This window comes from Nyctibius grandis, chromosome 7, assembly GCF_013368605.1.
Source record: "Nyctibius grandis isolate bNycGra1 chromosome 7, bNycGra1.pri, whole genome shotgun sequence".
NCBI lineage: Eukaryota > Metazoa > Chordata > Aves > Nyctibiiformes > Nyctibiidae > Nyctibius > Nyctibius grandis.
Window position 1 is genome coordinate 29,869,713 of NC_090664.1, and position 22,332 is coordinate 29,892,044.

The 22,332-nt window shown below is 43.9% G+C and overlaps 1 protein-coding gene across 4 annotated transcripts in view; it reads right to left on the reverse strand.

Annotated features, from left to right (window-relative positions):
* GLCCI1 (glucocorticoid induced 1) overlaps window positions 1-22,332 on the reverse strand; it is a 68,348-nt gene that overhangs the window by 27,090 nt on the left and 18,926 nt on the right. For all 4 annotated transcript variants that reach the window (XM_068405331.1, XM_068405330.1, XM_068405333.1 and 1 more), the window contains exons 2-3: window positions 21,920-22,071; window positions 10,775-10,861 (exon numbers count right to left, since the gene is read on the reverse strand). In XM_068405331.1, coding sequence (XP_068261432.1) covers window positions 10,775-10,861; window positions 21,920-22,071 — 239 coding nt within the window. The remainder of the gene's footprint in view (window positions 1-10,774; window positions 10,862-21,919; window positions 22,072-22,332) is intronic.

Here is a 22,332-nt window from a genome sequence, read left to right on the forward strand (position 1 = left end):
TCCTGATCCGCCCCTGGACAGAACTCAATACATTCTAGCTGCTCACTCACATAAAGAGCAACTCCACCACCTCTCCTTAGTGGCCTGTCTTTCCTGAACAAGACATAGCCATCCATGACCACATTCCAGTCATGCGAGGCGTCCCACCAAGTCTCTGTAATTGCCACTAGATCATAGCCCCCCGACCGAACACGGATTTCTAACTCCTCCTGTTTATTTCCCATGCTGTGCGCGTTGGTGTACAGGCATTTCAGGGGGCGAGCTGAGCACACCGATTTCACCCCAGGGGGATGGGAGGCCTCCTGGTCTACCTCAACACTAGAGCGTTGCCCCAGTGGTGCAAGCCCAGCTACTACCCCATCCCCCTTCGAATCTAGTTTAAAGCTCTCCGAATGAGCCCTGCTAATTCCTGTCCCAGAATCCTTTTGCCCCTACGACATAAACCTTTCCCATGTATTACGGTCACGCCTGGTGTCTTATAAAACCAGCCATTAGCAAAGAACCCAAAGCCCTGCCTGTAGCACCAGTCTCGTAGCTAGGCATTAATAGAGAGAATCCTACTATTCCATCCCACGTCATCACCTGAAAATGGAAGGAGGGAGGAGAAAACAACTTGTGCCCCAGACTCTTTCACCAACCGTCCTAGGGCCTTGTAGTCTTTCTTCATCCCCCTCAGACTACGGGATGCAGCTTCTTCCCCACCTGTCTGGAAGATCAGCAGGGGGTAGTAGTCTGTGGCCTTCACCAGGTTGGGGAATTCCAAACTAACTATTCAATTGAAAGGGGAAAAAATACAGAATCACAGAATCAATCAGCTTGGAAGAGACCTCTGGGATCATCGAGTTCAACCATTACCCTGACACCACCGTGTCAACTAGACCATGGCACTAAGTGCCATGTCCAATCTTTTCTTACACACATCCAGAGATGGTGACTCCACCACCTCCCTGGGCAGCCCATTCCAATGTCTAATAACCCTTTCTGTAAAGAAATGCTTCCTAATGTCCAACCTGAACCTCCCCTGGCACAGCTTGAGGCTGTGTCCTCTTGTCCTGGCGCTAGTTGCCCAGGAGAAGAGGCCGACTCCCACTTCACTACAACCTCCCTTCAGGTAGTTGTAGACTGCAATAAGGTCACCTCTGAGCCTCCTCTTCTCCAGGCTAAACAACCCCAGCTCCCTCTCGGCCGTTCCTCATAGGTCAGACCCTCCAGACCCTTCACCAGCTTGGTCGCTCTCCTCTGGACTCGCTCCAACACCTCAACATATTTCTTGAAGCGCAGGGCCCAGAATGGGACACAGTATTCAAGGTGCGGCCTCACCAGTGCCTAGTACAGAGGGACAATCACTTCCCTACACCGGCTGGCTACACTATTCCTAATGGAGGCCAGGATGCCATTGGCCTTCTTGGCCACCTGGGCACACTGCTGGCTCATGTTTAGCCGGCTGTCGATCAGCACCCCCAGGTCTCTTTCCACCACGCCGATTTCTAACCACTCTTCCCCCAGCCTGTAGAGCTGCATGGGGTTGTTGTGGCCGAAGTGTAAGACCCGGCACTTGTTCTTGTCGAACCTCATGCCGTTGGTCTCGGCCCATCTATCTAACCTGTCCAGATCCCTCTGTAGGGCCTTCCTACCCTCCAGCAGATCGACACTCCCACCCAGCTTGGTGTCATCTGCAAATTTACTGAGGGTGCGCTCAATCCCTACGTCTAGATCGTCTACAAAGATATTGAACAGCGCCGGCCCCAGAACCGAGCCCTGGGGAACCCCACTAGTGACTGGCTGCCAGTTGAACCATTCGCCACCACTCTCTGGGCTCGGCCACCCAGCCAGTTTTTAACCCATCGAAGAGTCCACCCCATCCAAGCCTGAGCAGCCAGTTTGTCTAGGAGGATGCTGTGGGAGACAGTGTTCGAATGCCTTACTGAAGTCTAGATAGACTTGTCCATCATCCAGCCCTGCCCTCATCTACTAAGCGGGTCACTTTGTCATAGCAGAAGATCAGGTTGGTCAAGCAGGAAATTTTTCATTCATGCCTAACTGAGCCTTTACTTCTGTTTCTTTAAATCCCAGAAATCCCTTTCTTGTTCTACTTTCCTTAGAAGCAACTCTGAAAACGAAAAAAAAACCAACCCAAAACTATTTTATTCTGAAAACTCTTTTTTAATAACCGGCATTTACCACAATTCTTCATATCCTGCTTCAGTTGTGATACTTAGTTTTGACACTTCACACACTTAAATCATAGAGAAATTATGAGAACTTTATCATCTAATAAAAACATTTTAAACATAAGGATAAGAAAATGTCTCTAGTAAAATACAGACAAAGCAAGTAATTTTGTATGTGTGGTTAGTCCATGAGAAAACAGATTACATCCTGATTATATTACAAAAACAAAATGAGCACTAGAAGATATGTTTTGTTTTCATCAGCTTGATGCCCACGATGAAGCACAGAATGGTGGGGTTGGAAGGGACCTCTGGAGATCATCCAGTCCATCCCACCTGCTAAAGTAGATTCTCCTAGAGCATGTTGCACAGGATCTTGTCCATGTGGATTCTGAGTATCTCCAGAGAAGGAGACTCCACAGCCTCCCTGGGCAGCCTGTTCCAGTGCTGTCACCCTCAAAGTAAAGAATTTTTTCCTCATATTCAGATGGAACTTCCTGTGTTTCAGTTTGTACCCGTTGCCCCTTGTCCTGTCACTGGGCACCACTGAGAAAGAGACTGGCCCCATCCTCTTGACACCTGCCCTTAAGGTATTTGTAGGCATTGATAAGATCCCCTCTCAGTCTTCTCTTCTCCAGGCCTAAACAGACAGCTCTCTCAGCCTCTCCTCATGAGAGAGATGCTCCAGTCCTCTAATCATCTCTGTAGCCCTCCGCTGGACTCTCTCCAGTAGTTCTTTGTCTTTCTTGAACTGGGGAGCCCAGAACTGGACTCAGTCCTCCAGGTGTGGCCTCACTAGGGCAGCGTAGAGGGGGAAGATAACCTCCCTCAACGTGCTGGCCACACTCTTCCTAATGCAGCCCAGGATACCCTTGGCCTATACCAGTGGTTCAAACCACTGCTTGGTTTGTGTCCAGTGCAAAGACTCTGATAGCAATCTTTATCTCCCAGTCAAGACTGTATCTATTAAAACAATGTTAAAGCAGCCTGGCATTATCTCACAACAAGTTATACTCAAGACTTCTTAAAAACAAGCAGTAGGTCCCTTCAGAATAGAAATAAATAAATAAACAACTGACAGCGGCAGCAGCAGCGACAGCGACTTGAGGTTAGTGCGGGGGCAAGGGCGACATCGGGCTTAACCGGGCGGTTTTCGTACTTTGGGCCCCCCCCCCGAGCATCAGCCTCGAGCTGCTTCCCCCCCCCACCCCGGACCCGGAGGTTCCCGGCAATGAATCAGGAGAGGAGGGGGCGTAGCCGGAGGCACCGCGGGCAATTTAAACGCACCGCCCCCTGTTGACTGGGTGATAAGAAGCCTCCTGGAGGGCAGGGACTAGTCCCTGGCCAGAGGGTACAGGGAGAGTCAGCAGTCACTGTGTGAGTCAGCAGTGACTGTGTGTGTCCCAGGGCAGGAGAGGCCGCAGCAGTTTGCAGCTCGTTGGGGAGGGTGCTGACTCACTCCCAGTGCACAAGGCGAGGAAGGTGCCAAGGAGCTGTGAACCAGGGGTGGCACCAACAGGTATTTCCCAGCTCAGTGTAAGAACAATGGTATCTACCTGGCAGAAAGAAGACCAAAATGGATGTGGGAACCCAGACAGAGCTCCCACGGAAGGAGGCGATGGTGCAGGTCGCAGGCTGCAGGGAATGCTACAGCGTCTCTGCGGTGACAGGGGGCTGTGTGCGCTGTGAGCAGGTAGGTAATCTGCTCGGCCGAGCGGCACAGCTGCAAAGCCAGGTTGAAAGGCTTCAAGCCGAAGTAGAAAGGCTTAGGAGCATTCGGGAGGCTGAAATGGAGATAGACTGGTGGAGCCAGGCTCTGCCTTCCCTGCAACAAAAATGGGAGCACCTGCCGGAGAGCTCCCAGGATCGAGGGACCCCTGTACTCTGCCCCTCTCAGGTGGAAAATAATAACCGAGAGGAGAGGAGTGAGTGGAGGCAAGTCTATGGCCGTGGCAAAAGGCGAGTGCCCTCCTTGCCTACCTTGCCTCCACAGGTGCCTCTGAGCAATAGATATGAAGCCCTAGTGGAATACAGCCAGTCCAATGGGGATGTGGTGGAGAGGCAACCTATATCAGAGGTCCCACCACAGTCAGAAAAACCTGACAGGCGTATAGCTACCTCCTCCACAAGGAAGAAGAGAAGAGTTTTAGTGGTTGGAGACTCCTTCCTAAAGGGATCTGAGGGCCCAATATGCAGAGCTGACCCCCATCACAGGGAGGTCTGCAGCCTGCCTGGAGCCTGAATCAGGGATATCACCAGGAAACTCCCCAACCTGGTGAAGGCCACAGACTACTACCCCCTGCTGATCTTCTAGACAGGTGGGGAAGAAGCTGCATCCCGTAGTCTGAGGGGGATGAAGAAAGACTACAAGGCCCTAGGACGGTTGGTGAAAGAGTCTGGGGCACAAGTTGTTTTCTCCTCCCTCCTTCCATTTTCAGGTGATGACGTGGGATGGAATAGTAGGATTCTCTCTATTAATGCCTAGCTACGAGACTGGTGCTACAGGCAGGGCTTTGGGTTCTTTGCTAATGGCTGGTTTTATAAGACACCAGGCGTGACCGTAATACATGGGAAAGGTTTATGTCGTAGGGGCAAAAGGGTTCTGGGACAGGAATTAGCAGGGCTCATTCGGAGAGCTTTAAACTAGATTCGAAGGGGGATGGGGTAGTAGCTGGGCTTGCACCACTGGGGCAACGCTCTAGTGTTGAGGTAGACCAGGAGGCCTCCCATCCCCCTGGGGTGAAATCGGTGTGCTCAGCTCGCCCCCTGAAATGCCTGTACACCAACGCGCGCAGCATGGGGAATAAACAGGAGGAGTTAGAAATCCATGTTTGGTTGGGGGGCTATGATCTAGTGGCAATTACAGAGACTTGGTGGGACGCCTCGCATGACTGGAATGTGGTCATGGATGGCTATGTCTTGTTCAGGAAAGACAGGCCACTAAGGAGAGGTGGTGGAGTTGCTCTTTATGTGAGTGAGCAGCTAGAATGTATTGAGTTCTGTCCAGGGGCGGATCAGGAGCGAGTTGAGAGTTTGTGGGTGCGAATTAAGGGGCAGGCTGGCAGGGGTGATACTGTTGTGGGTGTCTATTACAGGCCACCGGATCAGGATGAGGACGGTGATGAGGCCTTCTACAGGCAGTTGAGAGCAGTCTCTCAATTACAGGGCCTGGTTGTTGTGGGGGATTTCAACTACCCTGATATTTGCTGGGAGGCCTACTCAGCCAGCCATCCTCAGTCCAGGAGGTTCCTCCAGTGCATTGATGATAACTTTCTGATGCAAATGGTGGATGAGCCAACTAGGAGAGGAGCGCTGCTGGATCTTATCCTCACTAACAAGGAGGATCTGGTTGAAGAGGTGAAGGTTGAGGGCAGCCTTGGTTGTAGTGACCATGAGATGGTAGAGTTCAGGATCTCATGTGGCAGGAACAGAATAGCTAGCAGAATAGCAACCCTGGACTTCAGGAGGGCCAACTTTGGCCTTTTCAAGCAATTGCTAGGGGAAATCCCATGGGACAGGGTACTAGAAGGTAAGGGGGCCCAAGATAGTTGGTTAGCATTCAAGGACTGCTTCTTCCGAGCTCAAGATCAGAGCATCCCAGCAGGTAGGAAGTCAAGGAAGGGTACCAGGAGACCTGCATGGTTAAACAGGGAACTGCTGGGCAAACTCAAGTGGAAGAAGAGGGTGTACAGATCATGGAAGGAGGGGCTGGCCACTTGGGAGGAATATAAGTCTGTTGTCAGAGGATGTAGGGAGGCAACTAGGAAAGCTAAGGCCTCCTTGGAATTAAACCTTGCAAGAGAGGTCAAGGACAACAGAAAGGGCTTCTTCAAATACATTGCAGGTAAAGCCAACACTAGAGGCAATGTAGGCCCACTGAGGAATGAGGTGGGGGCCCTGGAGACAGAGGATAAAAAGAAGGCGGAGTTACTGAATGCCTTCTTTGCCTCTGTCTATACTGCTGGAGGCTGTCCTGAGGAGCCCCGGACCCCTGAGGCCTCAGAAGAAGTCAGGATAGAGGAGGAATCTGTCTTGGTAGATGAGGGCTGGATCAGGGACCAATTAAGCAATCTGGACGTCCATAAATCCATGGGCCCTGATGGGATGCACCCACGGGTGCTGAGGGAGCTGGCGGAAGTCATTGCTAGGCCACTCTCCATCATCTTTGCTAAGTCGTGGGCAACGGGAGAGGTGCCTGAGGACTGGAGGAAAGCGAATGTCACTCCAGTCTTCAAAAAGGGCAAGAAGGAGGACCCGGGTAACTATAGACCGGTCAGCCTCACCTCCATCCCTGGAAAGGTGATGGAACAACTTGTTCTTGGTGCTGTCTCTAGGCACATCAAGGATAGGAGGATCATTAGGGGCACTCAGCATGGCTTCACCAAGGGGAAGTCATGCTTAACCAACTTGATAGGCTTTTATGAGGACGTAACCCGGTGGATAGATGATGGTAAAGCTGTGGATGTGGTCTATCTCGATTTCAGTAAGGCGTTTGACACGGTCTCCCACAGCATCCTCGCAGCTAAACTGAGGAAGTGTGGTCTGGATGATCGGGTAGTGAGGTGGATTGTGAACTGGCTGAAGGAAAGAAGCCAGAGAGTGGTGGTCAATGGGACAGAGTCCAGTTGGAGGTCTGTGTCTAGCGGAGTCCCGCAAGGGTCGGTTCTGGGACCAGTTCTATTCAATATATTCATTAATGACTTGGATGAGGGATTAGAGTGCGCTGTCAGCAAGTTCGCTGATGACACAAAACTGGGAGGAGTGGCTGACGCGCCGGAAGGCTGCGCAGCCATTCAGAGAGACCTGGACAGGCTGGAGAGTTGGGCGGGGAGAAATTTAATGAAATATAACAAGGGCAAGTGTAGAGTCCTGCATCTGGGCAAGAACAACCCCATGTACCAGTACAAGTTGGGGGCAGACCTGTTGGAGACCAGCGTAGGGGAAAGGGACCTGGGGGTCCTAGTGGACAACAGGATGACCATGAGCCAGCAGTGTGCCCTTGTGGCCAAGAAGGCCAATGGCATCCTGGGGTGTATTAGAAGGGGTGTGGTTAGCAGGTCAAGAGAGGTTCTCCTCCCCCTCTACTCTGCCCTGGTGAGGCCGCATCTGGAATATTGTGTCCAGTTCTGGGCCCCTCAGTTCAAGAAGGACAGGGAACTGCTAGAGAGAGTCCAGCGCAGAGCCACAAAGATGATTAAGGGAGTGGAACATTTCCCTTATGAGGAGAGGCTGAGGGAGCTGGGTCTCTTTAGCTTAGAGAAGAGGAGACTGAGGGGTGACCTCGTTAATGTTTATAAATATGTAAAGGGCAAGTGTCATGAGGATGGAGCCAGGCTCTTCTCAGTGACATCCCTTGACAGGACAAGGGGCAATGGGTGCAAGCTGGAACACAGGAGGTTTCACATAAATATGAGGAAAAACTTCTTTACGGTGAGGGTGACCGAACACTGGAACAGGCTGCCCAGAGAGGTTGTGGAGTCTCCTTCTCTGGAGACATTCAAAACCCGCCTGGATGCGTTCCTGTGTGATATGGTCTAGGCAATCCTGCTCCGGCAGGGGGATTGGACTAGATGAACTTTCGAGGTCCCTTCCAATCCCTAACATTCTGTGATTCTGTGAAATCTTGTTAGGAGGTGATAAAAAAGGTACACTCTGTCATTACAAAGTTCATATTGAGACCTGGGGAGTTGTAATTTTTTAAGAGACCCACTATAAGAAAGCAAGCATTCCCTATTTCAGTGCTAGACAGATTCAATCCTGACACCCATCTATTTCAATTCAAGGGCAAAATAATTTTCAACTACCCAAAGTGAAAGCTTTTCAATGAGGTAATACAGAATTCATTTGCTTGCTTGGGATCTTAAGCCTATACACTCATTTTTAGTTTTTTTTAAATGTAAATCTTTTAAAAAGAACTCCTAGTTGTGTTAAATAAATGCATTTAATTTTAATAGCTCACAACTAAACAAGGAAAAAAATTTTTTTTAAACTTAAAAGCATATTCCATCTTCCTTTATCAAAACCAATTAAAACTATGAATATAAGTATTTGGCTAGTTTACAGTATCAACATACTAAAAAATACATGCTAGAAATCATTCTATTAATTGTTGGAACAAGAAAACATCAATCCAAATTGCTAAGACAAGCCAAGGAAACTGTAAACAGCTATGTACTTGTTTACGGTCAAATGTTATGGGAAACAATTCAAAATGCTGAGCAGAGCTACTGTTACCTATGTTACTCACAACAAATGCAGCTGCCCAGGAGAGGTGATACTTTTATTTCTGTTACTTAAGTGCTTGCTTTCAGCTGCCTATAGCTTTGTCAAATTTTCTTTGAAGTCTACTATTCAGCTCTCCTATCCCCTTCCCATCAGAGATTTCAGTACAAGTATTAGAGTTAAGAATGAGATTAAAATGAAAGGGGGGGTGGAAATCATTTTACATGCTAAAACACATTATTTTAGCTTCTTACCTGGGAAGCTCTGTTGTCCAATGCTTTGGAAGAACAAGCCAAACATTTATGCTGGGGACATGCTCCTCTAGTCCCCTGGAAAAAACGTTTACATGCTTGGAACTGGCAGCTACATTTGCTAGTAATTCTGTCTCTACAGGGCTTTACAGTTTGAACAGAAACTGCCCCAGAAAATTTCTCCTTCCAGAAACTGCTGATTACTGTGGCACAAAAAAAACAGTGCACAGATACTGTTGGTATTGAACAAACTCTTAACACCCACCATACAGACATTAAGTAGCTGGACAGAGAAGCTGAAACCAGGACTTACAGGTGAGGGACAGGAAAAAGAAAGGGATAAAATAGAAGCCAAATGATGGAGAGAGAACAGACAAGGAGCTGGAAGGTAACTGAGCTCAAGTAACGGAAGGTAGACAAGGACTGGCTGGATAATGCATGCAGAATGACACTGGGCCTATGAACCCAGGGAACCAGAAAAGGTACGAAAACTGATCTGAGAAGCCAGAGAAAGTAAAACAGAGGAAGGGAAATAACTATAATTTGGAGAAGACAAGGGCAGGTTTTGGGGTGAACAACCATTACAAAATTTGGATAGAAACAATTCCTTTCCACACACCCCATTTTTTCCATTACTGTGTTCTATCAGAAAGGAATCATGAAGCCCATCAGCTGCATTTCTTATCCTGCTTTTGTGGTCAGTCCATAAAGAGGATGGCAACCTAGCACAATGGATCACTGTTATCAAATGGCAGCGACTTGCTTACATGCTGAAGGTTTCACTATCACTGACAGCCACAGCCCTCTGGTGAAGAAAAGCTGCTTGCTGCAGAACTTGACAGGGAACCGCCAGAAGATGAAGGATGGTCTCTCAGTAAAAGCAAGCATGCATTATCCTGGAAATACAGATGCTATTCCTGCCATTGCTACAATTCCTTTGTGCTGGTAGGTAAAGTTTAAGTAAAAACTTTTCAGAAACAAAACTCCTTCTGCATTAATTTCTGGGCACTTACTCTGTGATTCTGAGTGCTTCCTCACAGCCGCAGATGAAGTCACCCAGGACACTGAAGGCCCATGTACTAATAAATCAGCTATGATGGGTTTTGTAACAGGTACTCAATGAGACGGGAACAGACAACCCCTCTTTGGATTGACCTCTCTTTGGCCAGGTCCTCATCAAGGCTATCACCACCACTGGAATGCAAGATCATTCCATATTTGTCAAATCTGATTTTAAAATTCAAGTAATTCAACTTACATCACTCCTTTTGACAACTACTGTTCCTATCAATGGCTGTCCAGAAGAGGACTATATATTGCCTGTAACATCATCTCCTCAGACAACATGTCTTCTCATTTTTGAATGTCTTATTAAACAGGGAGCCAGGAGAGAAGATGCAAAAAGCCCAGAGTATCAGGGAAAAGTCCCACTGCATCAGAACATGCTGCCAGATTCACTTCTTAAAAAGAAAGGTGTAGCTCTTGAAGAGAGGCTGCGCCCTTCCTGACAGGGGCTCGAGGCTGACTGCAGGCCAGTTTTTAGGTACTGGACAGAGCTAGAGGTACATGAACTCTGGACAGAATGGAGTTTACTGGGACAAAAACTGAAATATTGTCATTTCAGCTGAGCTGGAGATCATTTTGTTGTATCTTCTTTCTCATGATGCAAATCCACTTCACACCATTACTGTATCAAGACTTACCCTCCTTTTTCATTTGTGAAAGTGACATTCTCTCTATCTCCACCCTTAAACTTGAATAAAATTTCTAAACAAGAATATGCTAACATACCACCTTACACTTTTTCCTCTTTCAGGAGAAAGCATTAAAGAACACAAAGCTAACTAAGGTAATACTGAACAGAAAAATCAGTAAGCAACAACAAGCTGGTTCCTCAGCACTTACTCCGGCCACTCCTTCACAGCCAACGCTGTATAGTAGGAAGGCAGGAAATCCAACATGCATAAAAAAACAACCATTCTTGAAACAACGCTTATGTTGGAGGTAAAATCTGTTTCAAAAGCAACAGAGGGGAGAGAAAGGGTGCAGTTACCTGCACTCCAGATAGGGATTAAAATATGTCTTGGTCATACCAAAACTTGAAAGGCTCCACTGTGCAAAACTTCTCACCTCTTTTAGTTGATCAGCACTTCCCCATGATGCTGAGCGCTGATGTGACCTCTTCTCTGCTCCTTCTTCAGCCCAACAGCTAGGTGTCTAGAAGGAAAAAAAAAAAAGAAAACATAATGTACTGAATTCTCCAGGTAAGAAAAACTTTTGGCACAAATTATTGCTTTACTCTTTCTGCAGTGTCAGAGTTCAGGCATTATACATGAAGAAAAAATTTCAGAATCTGATATGCAGCAGTAATAGTCTCAATACATAAAAAAAAAAAATATAGAAAACTAAGGCTTTGTAAACTTGCATTTACAAAGGATGAGTACAATGCACATTACTGAAGAAGGAATCAGAGGCCTGACAACCACAAAAAATCCTTACGTGGCTACTCCCAACTGTGCTTTGGCACTCATTTCTAGTTTTCACTCAGTGGACAGTTTAGAAAACCACAAGATTAAAAAAATATACAAACAAACTCAGAGACCAAAAGCCAGGATTCACTTCTCCCACCTGTCTTCCTTAATCATTGGGCCACATAATCAACTCCTTTTTGCTAACTCTGACTTGATAAGAGTTTGATACACCTTTTATTATTTTTGGCACCAATCTACATGAGCAGAACAGTGAAGAGCAGGCCTTTTCCAGCCTTGTCTGCAAGCCCAGAAGTTTGAGCACTGTCCTTGGATGTAGGAGCTATAAAGTTAAACCCCAAAGACTAAAAAAAGGTCTGGAAGCCAGATCTCCCAACTCCTGTGCTTATTCACCACAAGACTATTATGAAAATTGAGGGTATCCACCAGCACTTCTGAACAAGAGAGTCACCAGCTGTCAGAGGAGCAACAGGGACATCTAAAATCCTGGGAGAGTTTCGAGTATGAACTCAGGGCTATAGGCACATATATAAATTTGTGGGGAAAAAAAAAAAAAAAAAAAGTGTTTTTTTTCCAAAAATTCCTACTAGTATTAGCTGAATCTTTCACAACAGGGCTGCAAGAAATAACACTATACCACTGAAAATGATGAGAATTTGGCAGTGAGGTTTTTTGGGGAGGAGACCACTGCTAATGCTCCTCCAAGGGAGACCAGACCCCAGCCCAGCAGGACAGGCAGGATCTGGGATCCACCTCCCTGCGGGACTTCCTTCTCATGCATGGAAACCCTCTTCCTCCACAGCTTCCCTTACTCTTGCTGCCTCTCTAGGGTCTAGAAAATTCTGTAGTACTCACAGACATAGTGGAACCTGTTCTGCTCAGGAAGGAGGCCAGGTATTGCCTTGGAGAACACCACAGAAACAACATCTGCAGCTCCTGACCCTCGCTGCCCTGGGGAGGGAGGTGGAAGCAGCCCCTCAGGGCCAGGCCACTCAAGCCAAGCACATAGTACCATGCAGCACTGAACTGTACTTTCAGGGCACAGGCTATACCTTCATACCATGAGATGGTAGAGTTCAGGATCTCATGTGGCAGGAACAGAATAGCTAGCAGAATCACAACCCTGAACTTCAGGAGGGCCAACTTTGGCCTTTTCAAGCAATTGCTAGGGGAAATCCCATGGGACAGGGTACTAGAAGGTAAGGGGGCCCAAGATAGTTGGTTAGCATTCAAGGACTGCTTCTTCTGAGCTCAAGATCAGAGCATCCCAGCAGGTAGGAAGTCAAGGAAGGGTACCAGGAGACCTGCATGGTTAAACAGGGAACTGCTGGGCAAACTCAAGTGGAAGAAGAGGGTGTACAGATCATGGAAGGCGGGGCTGGCCACTTGGGAGGAATATAAGTCTGTTGTCAGAGGATGTAGGGAGGCAACTAGGAAAGCTAAGGCCTCCTTGGAATTAAACCTTGCAAGAGAGGTCAAGGACAACAGAAAGGGCTTCTTCAAATACATTGCAGGTAAAGCCAACACTAGAGGCAATGTAGGCCCACTGAGGAATGAGGTGGGGGCCCTGGAGACAGAGGATAAAAAGAAGGCGGAGTTACTGAATGCCTTCTTTGCCTCTGTCTATACTGTTGGAGGCTGTCCTGAGGAGCCCCAGACCCCTGAGGCCTCAGAAGAAGTCAGGATAGAGGAGGAATCTGTCTTGGTTGATGAGGGCTGGGTCAGGGACCAATTAAGCAATCTGGACGTCCATAAATCCATGGGCCCTGATGGGATGCACCCACGGGTGCTGAGGGAGCTGGCGGAAGTCATTGCTAGGCCACTCTCCATCATCTTTGCTAAGTCGTGGGCAACGGGAGAGGTGCCTGAGGACTGGAGGAAAGCGAATGTCACTCCAGTCTTCAAAAAGGGCAAGAAGGAGGACCCAGGTAACTATAGACCGGTCAGCCTCACCTCCATCCCTGGAAAGGTGATGGAACAACTTGTTCTTGGTGCTGTCTCTAGGCACATCAAGGACAGGGGGATCATTAGGGGCACTCAGCATGGCTTCACCAAGAGGAAGTCATGCTCAACCAACTTGATAGCCTTTTATGAGGATGTTACCCAGTGGATAGATGATGGTAAAGCTGTGGATGTGGTCTATCTCGATTTCAGTAAAGCGTTTGACACGGTCTCCCACAGCATCCTCGCAGCTAAACTGAGCAAGTGTGGTCTGGATGATCGGGTAGTGAGGTGGATTGTGAACTGGCTGAAGGAAAGAAGCCAGAGAGTGGTGGTCAATGGGACAGAGTCCAGTTGGAGGTCTGTGTCTAGCAGAGTCCCGCAAGGGTCGGTTCTGGGACCAGTTCTATTCAATATATTCATTAATGACTTGGATGAGGGATTAGAGTGCGCTGTCAGCAAGTTCGCTGATGACACAAAACTGGGAGGAGTGGCTGACGCGCCGGAAGGCTGCGCAAGTGTCTACACTGCGCAAGTCTGCGCAAGTCTACACTGGCAAGTGTAGAGTCCTGCATCTGGGCAAGAACAACCCCATGTACCAGTACAAGTTGGGGGCAGACCTGTTGGAGACCAGTGTAGGGGAAAGGGACCTGGGGGTCCTAGTGGACAGCAGGATGACCATGAGCCAGCAGTGTGCCCTTGTGGCCAAGAAGGCCAATGGCATCCTGGGGTGTATTAGAAGGGGTGTGGTTAGCAGGTCGAGAGAGGTTCTCCTCCCCCTCTACTCTGCCCTGGTGAGGCCGCATCTGGAATATTGTGTCCAGTTCTGGGCCCCTCAGTTCAAGAAGGACAGGGAACTGCTAGAGAGAGTCCAGCGCAGAGCCACAAAGATGATTAAGGGAGTGGAACATCTCCCTTATGAGGATAGGCTGAGGGAGCTGGGTCTCTTTAGCTTGGAGAAGAGGAGACTGAGGGGTGACCTCATTAATGTTTATAAATATGTAAAGGGCAAGTGTCAAGAGGATGGAGCCAGGCTCTTCTCAGTGACATCCCTTGACAGGACAAGGGGCAATGGGTGCAAGCTGGAACACAGGAGGTTCCACTTAAATTTGAGGAAAAACTTCTTTACGGTGAGGGTGACTGAACACTGGAACAGGCTGCCCAGAGAGGTTGTGGAGTCTCCTTCTCTGGAGACATTCAAAACCCGCCTGGACACGTTCCTGTGTGATATGGTCTAGGCAATCCTGCTCCGGCAGGGGGATTGGACTAGATGATCTTTCGAGGTCCCTTCCAATCCCTAACATTCTGTGATTCTGTGATAATCACTGCACTGCCATAGCATTATATGGCCTACAGCCCAGGACCTCACTCCTAAGTGCTAATATTCAATGTCCTAAGTCATTTCGTGTCCTAAGTCATTTTCGTCATTTCGTGTGCACAAGCCTACGTATCCCACTTGTGTTTTCTGCCAGCCCTGCACTTCCCGTGTTTTCGGTGGGGGTTTTTTGTTCATTATTTTTACACCACCAGGAATACTTCCACCAAAGGCCCAGCAAGCTGTGTGGGCGATTAGAAAGCAAAATGGAAAAAATCAGTAATGAAATTTTTGCTGCATGTTCCCAGGAAAGAAAAAAACAAGCCTTTATAAACTTAGGGTTCTGTGTATTTATTATATGACTCTGTGTGGCCCTGGGGAAGAAGCCAGAAGATGTGATTATGGGAAAAAAAAAAATAATTAACAAGAGTGAAGAGTTAAAACTCCTATTTAAAACTATGAAGGAAACACTAGAGTCTCTCAGCCAGGCAACCCATGTGTCTCGTCACCAAAAGCAGAGCCTCCGCCACACGCACGCTACCTGTGTGTGCGTGCATTCGCTCACTCTATATTTTAGCAGAGCCATGCTCTAAATAATTACTTGTTCTTACCACCTCCCTGAAACTTGTGTGAAATACACTGGATTGCTTTTAACTTTTTTGTTTAAACACTGAAGTCGCTTGCAGATGCCTAAAGAACTAGAGAAAATGGGGAAAATTTGCTCCTTTTTCAAAATCATGGGCTTTCACAATCTATCACAACTTACTGTCCAATTCAGATTACTCTTTTCTTAAAGCATTTTACTATATCCCAAGTACAGCTGGAACCATACCCTCATACAAAACCAGAAGAACATCAATGCAAAGGGAATTCTTTGAAAATTTATCTTCCAAAGAGCATATTCTGAATACAACACCACTCCACAGTTTGGGGAACAACTCCAGGACGAAGTGGAAATGGGCATTTCAGGTGCTCAAATATTTTCCTGCAGTGCAGGAGGGTGTACCAGGGATCGCTACAAGCTCATAGCCTTTCAACTACAGCTTAATAAAGAGAACAGTAAAGACACTGAGTATCTAAAAAGCCAGAGTGAGTTTCTCAACAAAGAGAATTGTTAAAAAACAAAACAAACCAAAAATTATGTAGAAAGCAAGAGCTTGCCTGTATTTTTAATAAGCACAGATATTGATCCAGATAGCAAGAACAAAAACAAACTAATAGCAACACACTGAAGAACATCAACGGCACTGGTGACTGTTAGTAGAGAGAGGTGGAAATCCTTACATTGCAGTCAATTTAATCAGAAATCAAACAACAAATATAAAACATCCATTCACTTAATACTGAATTTTGTACTTTCTCAAATACGCTTTGACACTCTTCCAGTCAAATACTATCTCCCTTGAGACAAGGATTACCCAGTTGCTTTCAATCTGTGGTAAACTACGTCAAGTTACAACTTTTCAAAATATAGATACAAGTATCAATATACAGGGGGCAGATTATTTGTGTCCCTCAATTTTATTGCAGTATTAGATTACTAATACTATATGATGTTCCTAGCACAGTACTGAAGTCAGGCAATGTTATATTAATGTGATATTTATATTCAGATGGAAAAAAAAAAAGGTTAAAAAAAATAAAACAACATAAGCAGTTACTAGAACATTATAGCAAGCCAGTTATCTTCAAACCCTAGAAATTGCTGCTTATAATATACTGTAACCCACATTATATGAAGGTAAGTTTTGGGTTTGTAACCCAAAATTATTATATTAAAGCAAAAGCCTTTAAAAAAAAACAAAACCAAAAAAAACGAACCTCACACTTGTTATATTCAAACAGAAATTCTGCTTTTGTAAGTTTAGCTTGTGTATGAGCACCTCATATTCCACTTGAATGTTGTAATTTACATCACAAATAATATGGGGCTGTACAGCAATTTTGATATGCCACATTTCATGAAAATTGTTTTCCCATCTTTATTTACAACAAAACAGGCTTATTCACGGAAGCCTTCATTCAGACCTGCAAGTGTACTTCCCATGTGTTAAACGTATTAAAAAAATAATGAAAGTAAAAAAGTAACTTAAACCATATTTGAAGAAAAATTTCTGAATCACAATAAACGAAACCAAAGTTGCTGCACCTCAAGTCAGAAAGGTGCAAGAGAGGTCATAGGCACCCTCTGTGAAACTGGTAATATTTCAGAGCTGAAACAAATTTACAGCATCACTTAAGTACGAACTGAACTTCATGAAACTGAAGGATTATTCCTGCAAGTCTATATTCAGAAGCTAAGATTCAAAACATTTTAGGAGGAGAACCTTGAAAATGCATGCTGCAGCTTCAGGAGGAGGATCACTGATATTCTGAAACGTGAAGGTTTGTGGTTCCAGTTTCAGTTGCCACAATGCTTAAAGCATGCACATCGGATAGGACATGCTGAGAACACCACATCTGGTTGCTCTCTTCAGTCTTCACGTAAATCACCTTTACCATTGTTCTAACTCACCCAACCTTGCAGAGATTAGCATTTCTTCCAACGCGTTTGGTAATTCTGCCTTGCTTTTCCACCCATGTCAGGGATATACACCTACACTCTTTCCACTTCATTTAGATCAGAATGACTGCATGGAGTACCAACCTACCTAAAACCTAAAATAAGACGGAATTAACTCTAAATATCTCACATTTTATTGCCAGCCCTTTGCTCCAATTACTATATCTATCCTGCATCCCAGATTAACTACATTGGGGGATGGGTGCAAAGATTAAAAACACAAGTTTTACAGGGGAAGCAATAACGATTTTTAAGAACTTCCACATTCAAAAGAAACACAACAGCACTAGAAGATAGTCTTATGAGCCTTCGGACGTTTCTAAAGGCCCTCTAGAAATTTTACAGAAAGAAGCGGCCTAAAGAGTTAGAAGTTAATTTGACTATAAGTTACAACTCCTCTTAAATATCACACAGTTAAGAAAAGGTAGAATGATAAATTCATGGTTATATGAAGCATATCTCTTCCTCCTTGTCCCTTCCCTACAAAGTACGTCATTAAGATATCTCATGAAAGCAACGATAACTAATACACCAATAAAAGTTTCATGTAATTGAGCCTCCTGGTTTATGATGTTAATTTTTAGGCAACAAAACTTCTACCCAAAAGAAAACAAAACTTTACACAGGTGACTAATGAGAGATGACTACATTAAAGCCTTGACCCACACATAAGAAGAACAAAAACATATTTTAGTCAAGCATTCCAGTTTAATAACTCTGTATTATTCTTTAGATTAGAGAGAAGTAAAAATTCTGAAAGGCTTTTTGCAAACTTTCTTCATTTCTGTTTGTGTAATACATAATTGGCATATAAAATGAAAAAGGCGTATCCAGGTATATTGGAATCCAGTTTAATAAGTCAACTGGAAGGGCAAGGGAGGGGTGGCTGTGCATGAAATCACTGAATGATATTCCACTTGGTCATTTGTTCTTTTCTTTGTACTACTTAGATCAAGAAAGATTACACAGATGAACTTTAACTGGCAACATCTTTGTCATTACATCAACATCGTATGTTTATCCCTAATCTCTCCTTCGTTTTAATTTTATAAAAATCTTTTAAATATTTTAGCTACTGCCAAATAATGATATTAATAAACTATGACAATTATGCAAATGTTTCTGAAGAGTCTGAGGTTAGGCATAACCATTTCGACATTAAATTATTCCTTATACTAAGAAGTGAGAAATACATGTATAGCATGAAAGAGAAGAATACAAAATTGCTCCATCAATGCTCCCAACAGAGGTGGAAAAAAACGGGGAAGGAAGTTTTACTGAGTTTTAAATGGCCTTAATGAAAATTTCAAATTTTAGTGAAAAGGAAGGGGAAGTAGGTCAGCGGAGGAGCTTGGGAAGGGGATCACAAAGTATATCAACACATATAATAACTTCCTATAATAGTGAGTTTCCCTGCATTTCCGAAATACTTAAAACACTACTAAATAAAATGGCATACCTCTGATTATCCAAAACCTGCTGCTCCTTAAAGTTCAGCTATTTGTATGCATATGCACACATACACACATGAGCATAAGCGCATGGAGAATTCTTAGAAATCTGGAATTGTGTAAATGTCACAATGCATAGTGTCATAGTATATTTTTCCAAAAGCAAACATAACAACCTCACTTCTCTTCAGTGTTTTCAGTCAAAACACTTGAGGTGGGTAAGAGAGACACAGAAATAGGAACTACAGTTTCTATGCTCCAAGATGCAACAGAAACTAAAACAGAATTCTGTTTCCTCTAAATAAGATATTATTGAATTCTTTTTTAAAAATCCTGATTTAATTTTAGCGAAAGAAGAAACATTTTATTCATGAGCACTATACAGGTTCAAAGAACTTAAGTGGGAAACAAGGACTTGGAATAAAACACAATAAAGGTTCATCTGATCACGGTGAAGACTGAATCTGGCTCTTTCTTTTAAATACAAGAATTCTAAGAAAATTGGAACAGCCATAACCACCACCTTCATGAAACTGCACAAAAATTGGATTTTAAATTAATGTTTAATTAGGGACAAAATGTACCTTTGAAATAGAAATAACTATTCCACCTACAATCTAAGTTATACTGACAGTATTGTTCATGAGTTTAGAAGTAAAACAAGAGATAATTTATTCTCCAATGAAACACGCTCATATAAAAAAATGGTTTATTGATTTTCATAATCTTGTTTTTATTTATTTTGTTTGTTACCATCTTGAACTCTGCTTAACTACCAAGTGTTATTATTTTTAGCTCCTGTAAACTATATGAACTCCCATGAGCTAAACTGTTACTTAGCCAACAAACATGAAGTAATGGAAGTACTTGTGCTGGTACTCAGGCAAAGAGCAAGGTTTTAATTTAATTTAACTTAATTTGCCATGCATGCATCCTATCAACGACTTGGAACTCATCCTTCGTTCTTGAAATTAGATATACTTCCAACTACACAGAGCTCAAACAACAAAAAACCCCACATGACCAAAACATAAGTCAATATTCTATGATCATCCACAAGCCTCCCTAGTGAACATTTTATTTAAAAAAAAATGGAATTCGTTGTGCCAATCACCATGCTTGTTGCATTTTACATAGTTCTGAGTAGTCAAGACACATTTTTAAACTCAAACACTGCTAAATGCTTGATTTTTGCATTATTTGAATAAAAAGACAGCTAATATAATTCCTTGTTAGAAGATATCCACACAAATTCAAACCATGAAACCTCCCTGCCCTTATCCCTTTGAAATAATACTTCACCTTGTAATGACCACAGCACTGCCTTTCCTCTCTGTTACATTTGATTATGCTGAAAAGCTAAAACTTTTTTTTTTCCTCCTCCCTGAGCTTTGCTTCTGAATGAGGCAAAGGGTGGCAGCCAACAGGTCAAATAACCTAAACACTTACTTGAGCTCACTAGGAAAGCAATTTTACTGCCAAATGCTCAGAGCTCAAATATTTATAGAACAAGTTTGTTTCTCTTTTCTGTAACTAGTGAAAAGGTTTGTTTGTGAATGTTTAAATATTCTAAATGTCCTATTCATAAGGGTATTTGCAAAGTTTGATATGGATGCATGTTTTATGAGAGAGGGGTTAAAAAATACAGTAACTACAAAGCACGCTACTGAAAATCTTCTGAATGGAAATTACGGTTTCAAAACAGAAAGACTTTCAAGGCCCAGTATTGTGAAAGGAAGGCACCTCGGAAGTAAATCCAGGATTAAGAGCATTTTAGGTAGACCTTTCATGACATGCAAGATGACTGCTTGTTCTTCTTTTTCTAAAACTGGCTGGCTGGTTTCAAAATGAATGAGTAGGACATGAAGACAGCATTTTCTTAAAGGGTCCCACCAGAGTTTCTAAAAGTTTTCTTGAACTATTTTAATCATCAGATTCCTAAATTCATGAAACAGGATTTCTGAATCCTACAGACAGATCTTTTTTCTTTTCTAAGCATTCTACATTTGGCCTTCCCCCATCAGAGGACTTCCTGCGTTGCATTACAGTAGATTTTAAAGAGATTTGGAAAATTATTTATACATTCTAACTTGTCCTGAGAAATTCAGTATCACACAAAAGACTAAAACCTAGAATCAATTTGAAGAGCTGCTGCATTTACTCTAAGCAATGGTGGCAGAATGGGTGACAAGTATGTTGCAAGTCAGTGGAAACTAACCAAAACCTGTACACCTACAAGGGAAGTTATGACAGAGCAGTCCTTGATATTTTAAAGGTATCATATGTAGTGACAATATAAGCTTCCATTAAAAACAAATCTTAAAGGCACAAGAGAGCTATCATTCTGCCTTTTGCTTATAAAAGTATCATTTTTCTTTGCAGGACACCCATGATAACAACGGGCCAGAATCATGGCACGAGAGAGAAAACTGATTTAACAATCATCCCTACATGGCTTGTAGATTGAAAATATAAACAAAGATAGATAGTTTTTTAACAATTTCCATTTTAGTTTAGAACACAAACTCAGATTACTTACTCCATACCCTAATAACACTCCTGAAAAACCAAGAATACAACTCCTTTGCTAATAATTAGGGGTTTTTTTAGAATTACTTATTTTTTTACCTGTTTGATAGTAATCATCTTTGTAGGCGACAAGCTCCAGCATGCGAAGGAATCAGGCAAGAAACAACGCCCAGCTTTCTAGCCAAAGAGCACTGGAACACTCTGAATGCCACAGCAGCCTACCTGCCAGAGGTTCCTGCTAAGGGTAGAGCCCTGAGGAGGATCCAAGGGTATTACAAGGGTATCAGACCATAAATAATCTCAGTAGCCTTCCCTTTGTAGCTGGTGGTAAGGCTCTCATTCTGATGTCTGGCTTCAAGAAAAAACTCTTCCACAGAGCATTTTTGTTTGTCTGTCTTGCTACTAAGCAGCAGAGGGAACATCTCAAGACCACATTACATGCTCACTCCCAGCTTCCTCTTCTTCATTTGCCCTCTAGTGACAAACTGATCAATTCTTAACAGTAACCTCTCTCCTTCTCCCCCCCGCCCCTCACCATACACTTCTTGAGACCCACAGATTTATTACCACGACTTAGTAAAATCTTTACTTTGTCAGCCACTACTATTACGGAATCCTTTTTTTTAAATAACACTCAGCACAATTTTGCATATAGCAGCTTCAAAATAAAACAGATACAAGGCTGAGATTGAAATCGGCTTATTTAGCTTCAACAGGTCTGCCCACACACAGAAAATTATTTTTAACAACTGTTTTCTAAAAGCATAAAAATATTATCTGTTGCATACCATGTTACTGAATTGACACTGATTAAAAAACACTACTGTACCCTATTTTAAAGCCTTTACATTTATAATAAAATTAAGTGAACCCACATTTCTTCAGAATTAAGTTGAGCTAAGATTCCAGATCAGGTGATAAGTAGTATTATCAGGAAGACATCCATCACATGAAACATCTCTGTTGTCTTGTTTTACAGCTTTTTACCTGAGTAGATTTATCTTTCATACATGAAGGGTAGTGTACGTGGGGATCACGTGGCCACTGTCCTGTGAGGTAAGGTCCTGTTATTGTGTCCAAAGAAGAAGTTCGCCTTATGGTACCAGAAGTTCTGATTTGCTGGGATTTTGGCCTGTCCACTGTAGAAAACCAGAACAAAAATCAACAAAAAAGTCAGGCTAAATTTGATATTAAATGTTAAAAGCTAGCTATGACATACAATGGCAAGAATACATTAGCAACCTCTGTCTAAATGCCAAGCTGAGAAGAATGCCATCACATCAAAGCAAATAACATCAGACAAAGGAGAAAAAAAAAAACAAAAGGGAAAACTTTTGTTACAAAAAACAACGCTTAAAGTGTTCATATCTGCAAAGAACCAGGCTACTTATGCGATATAT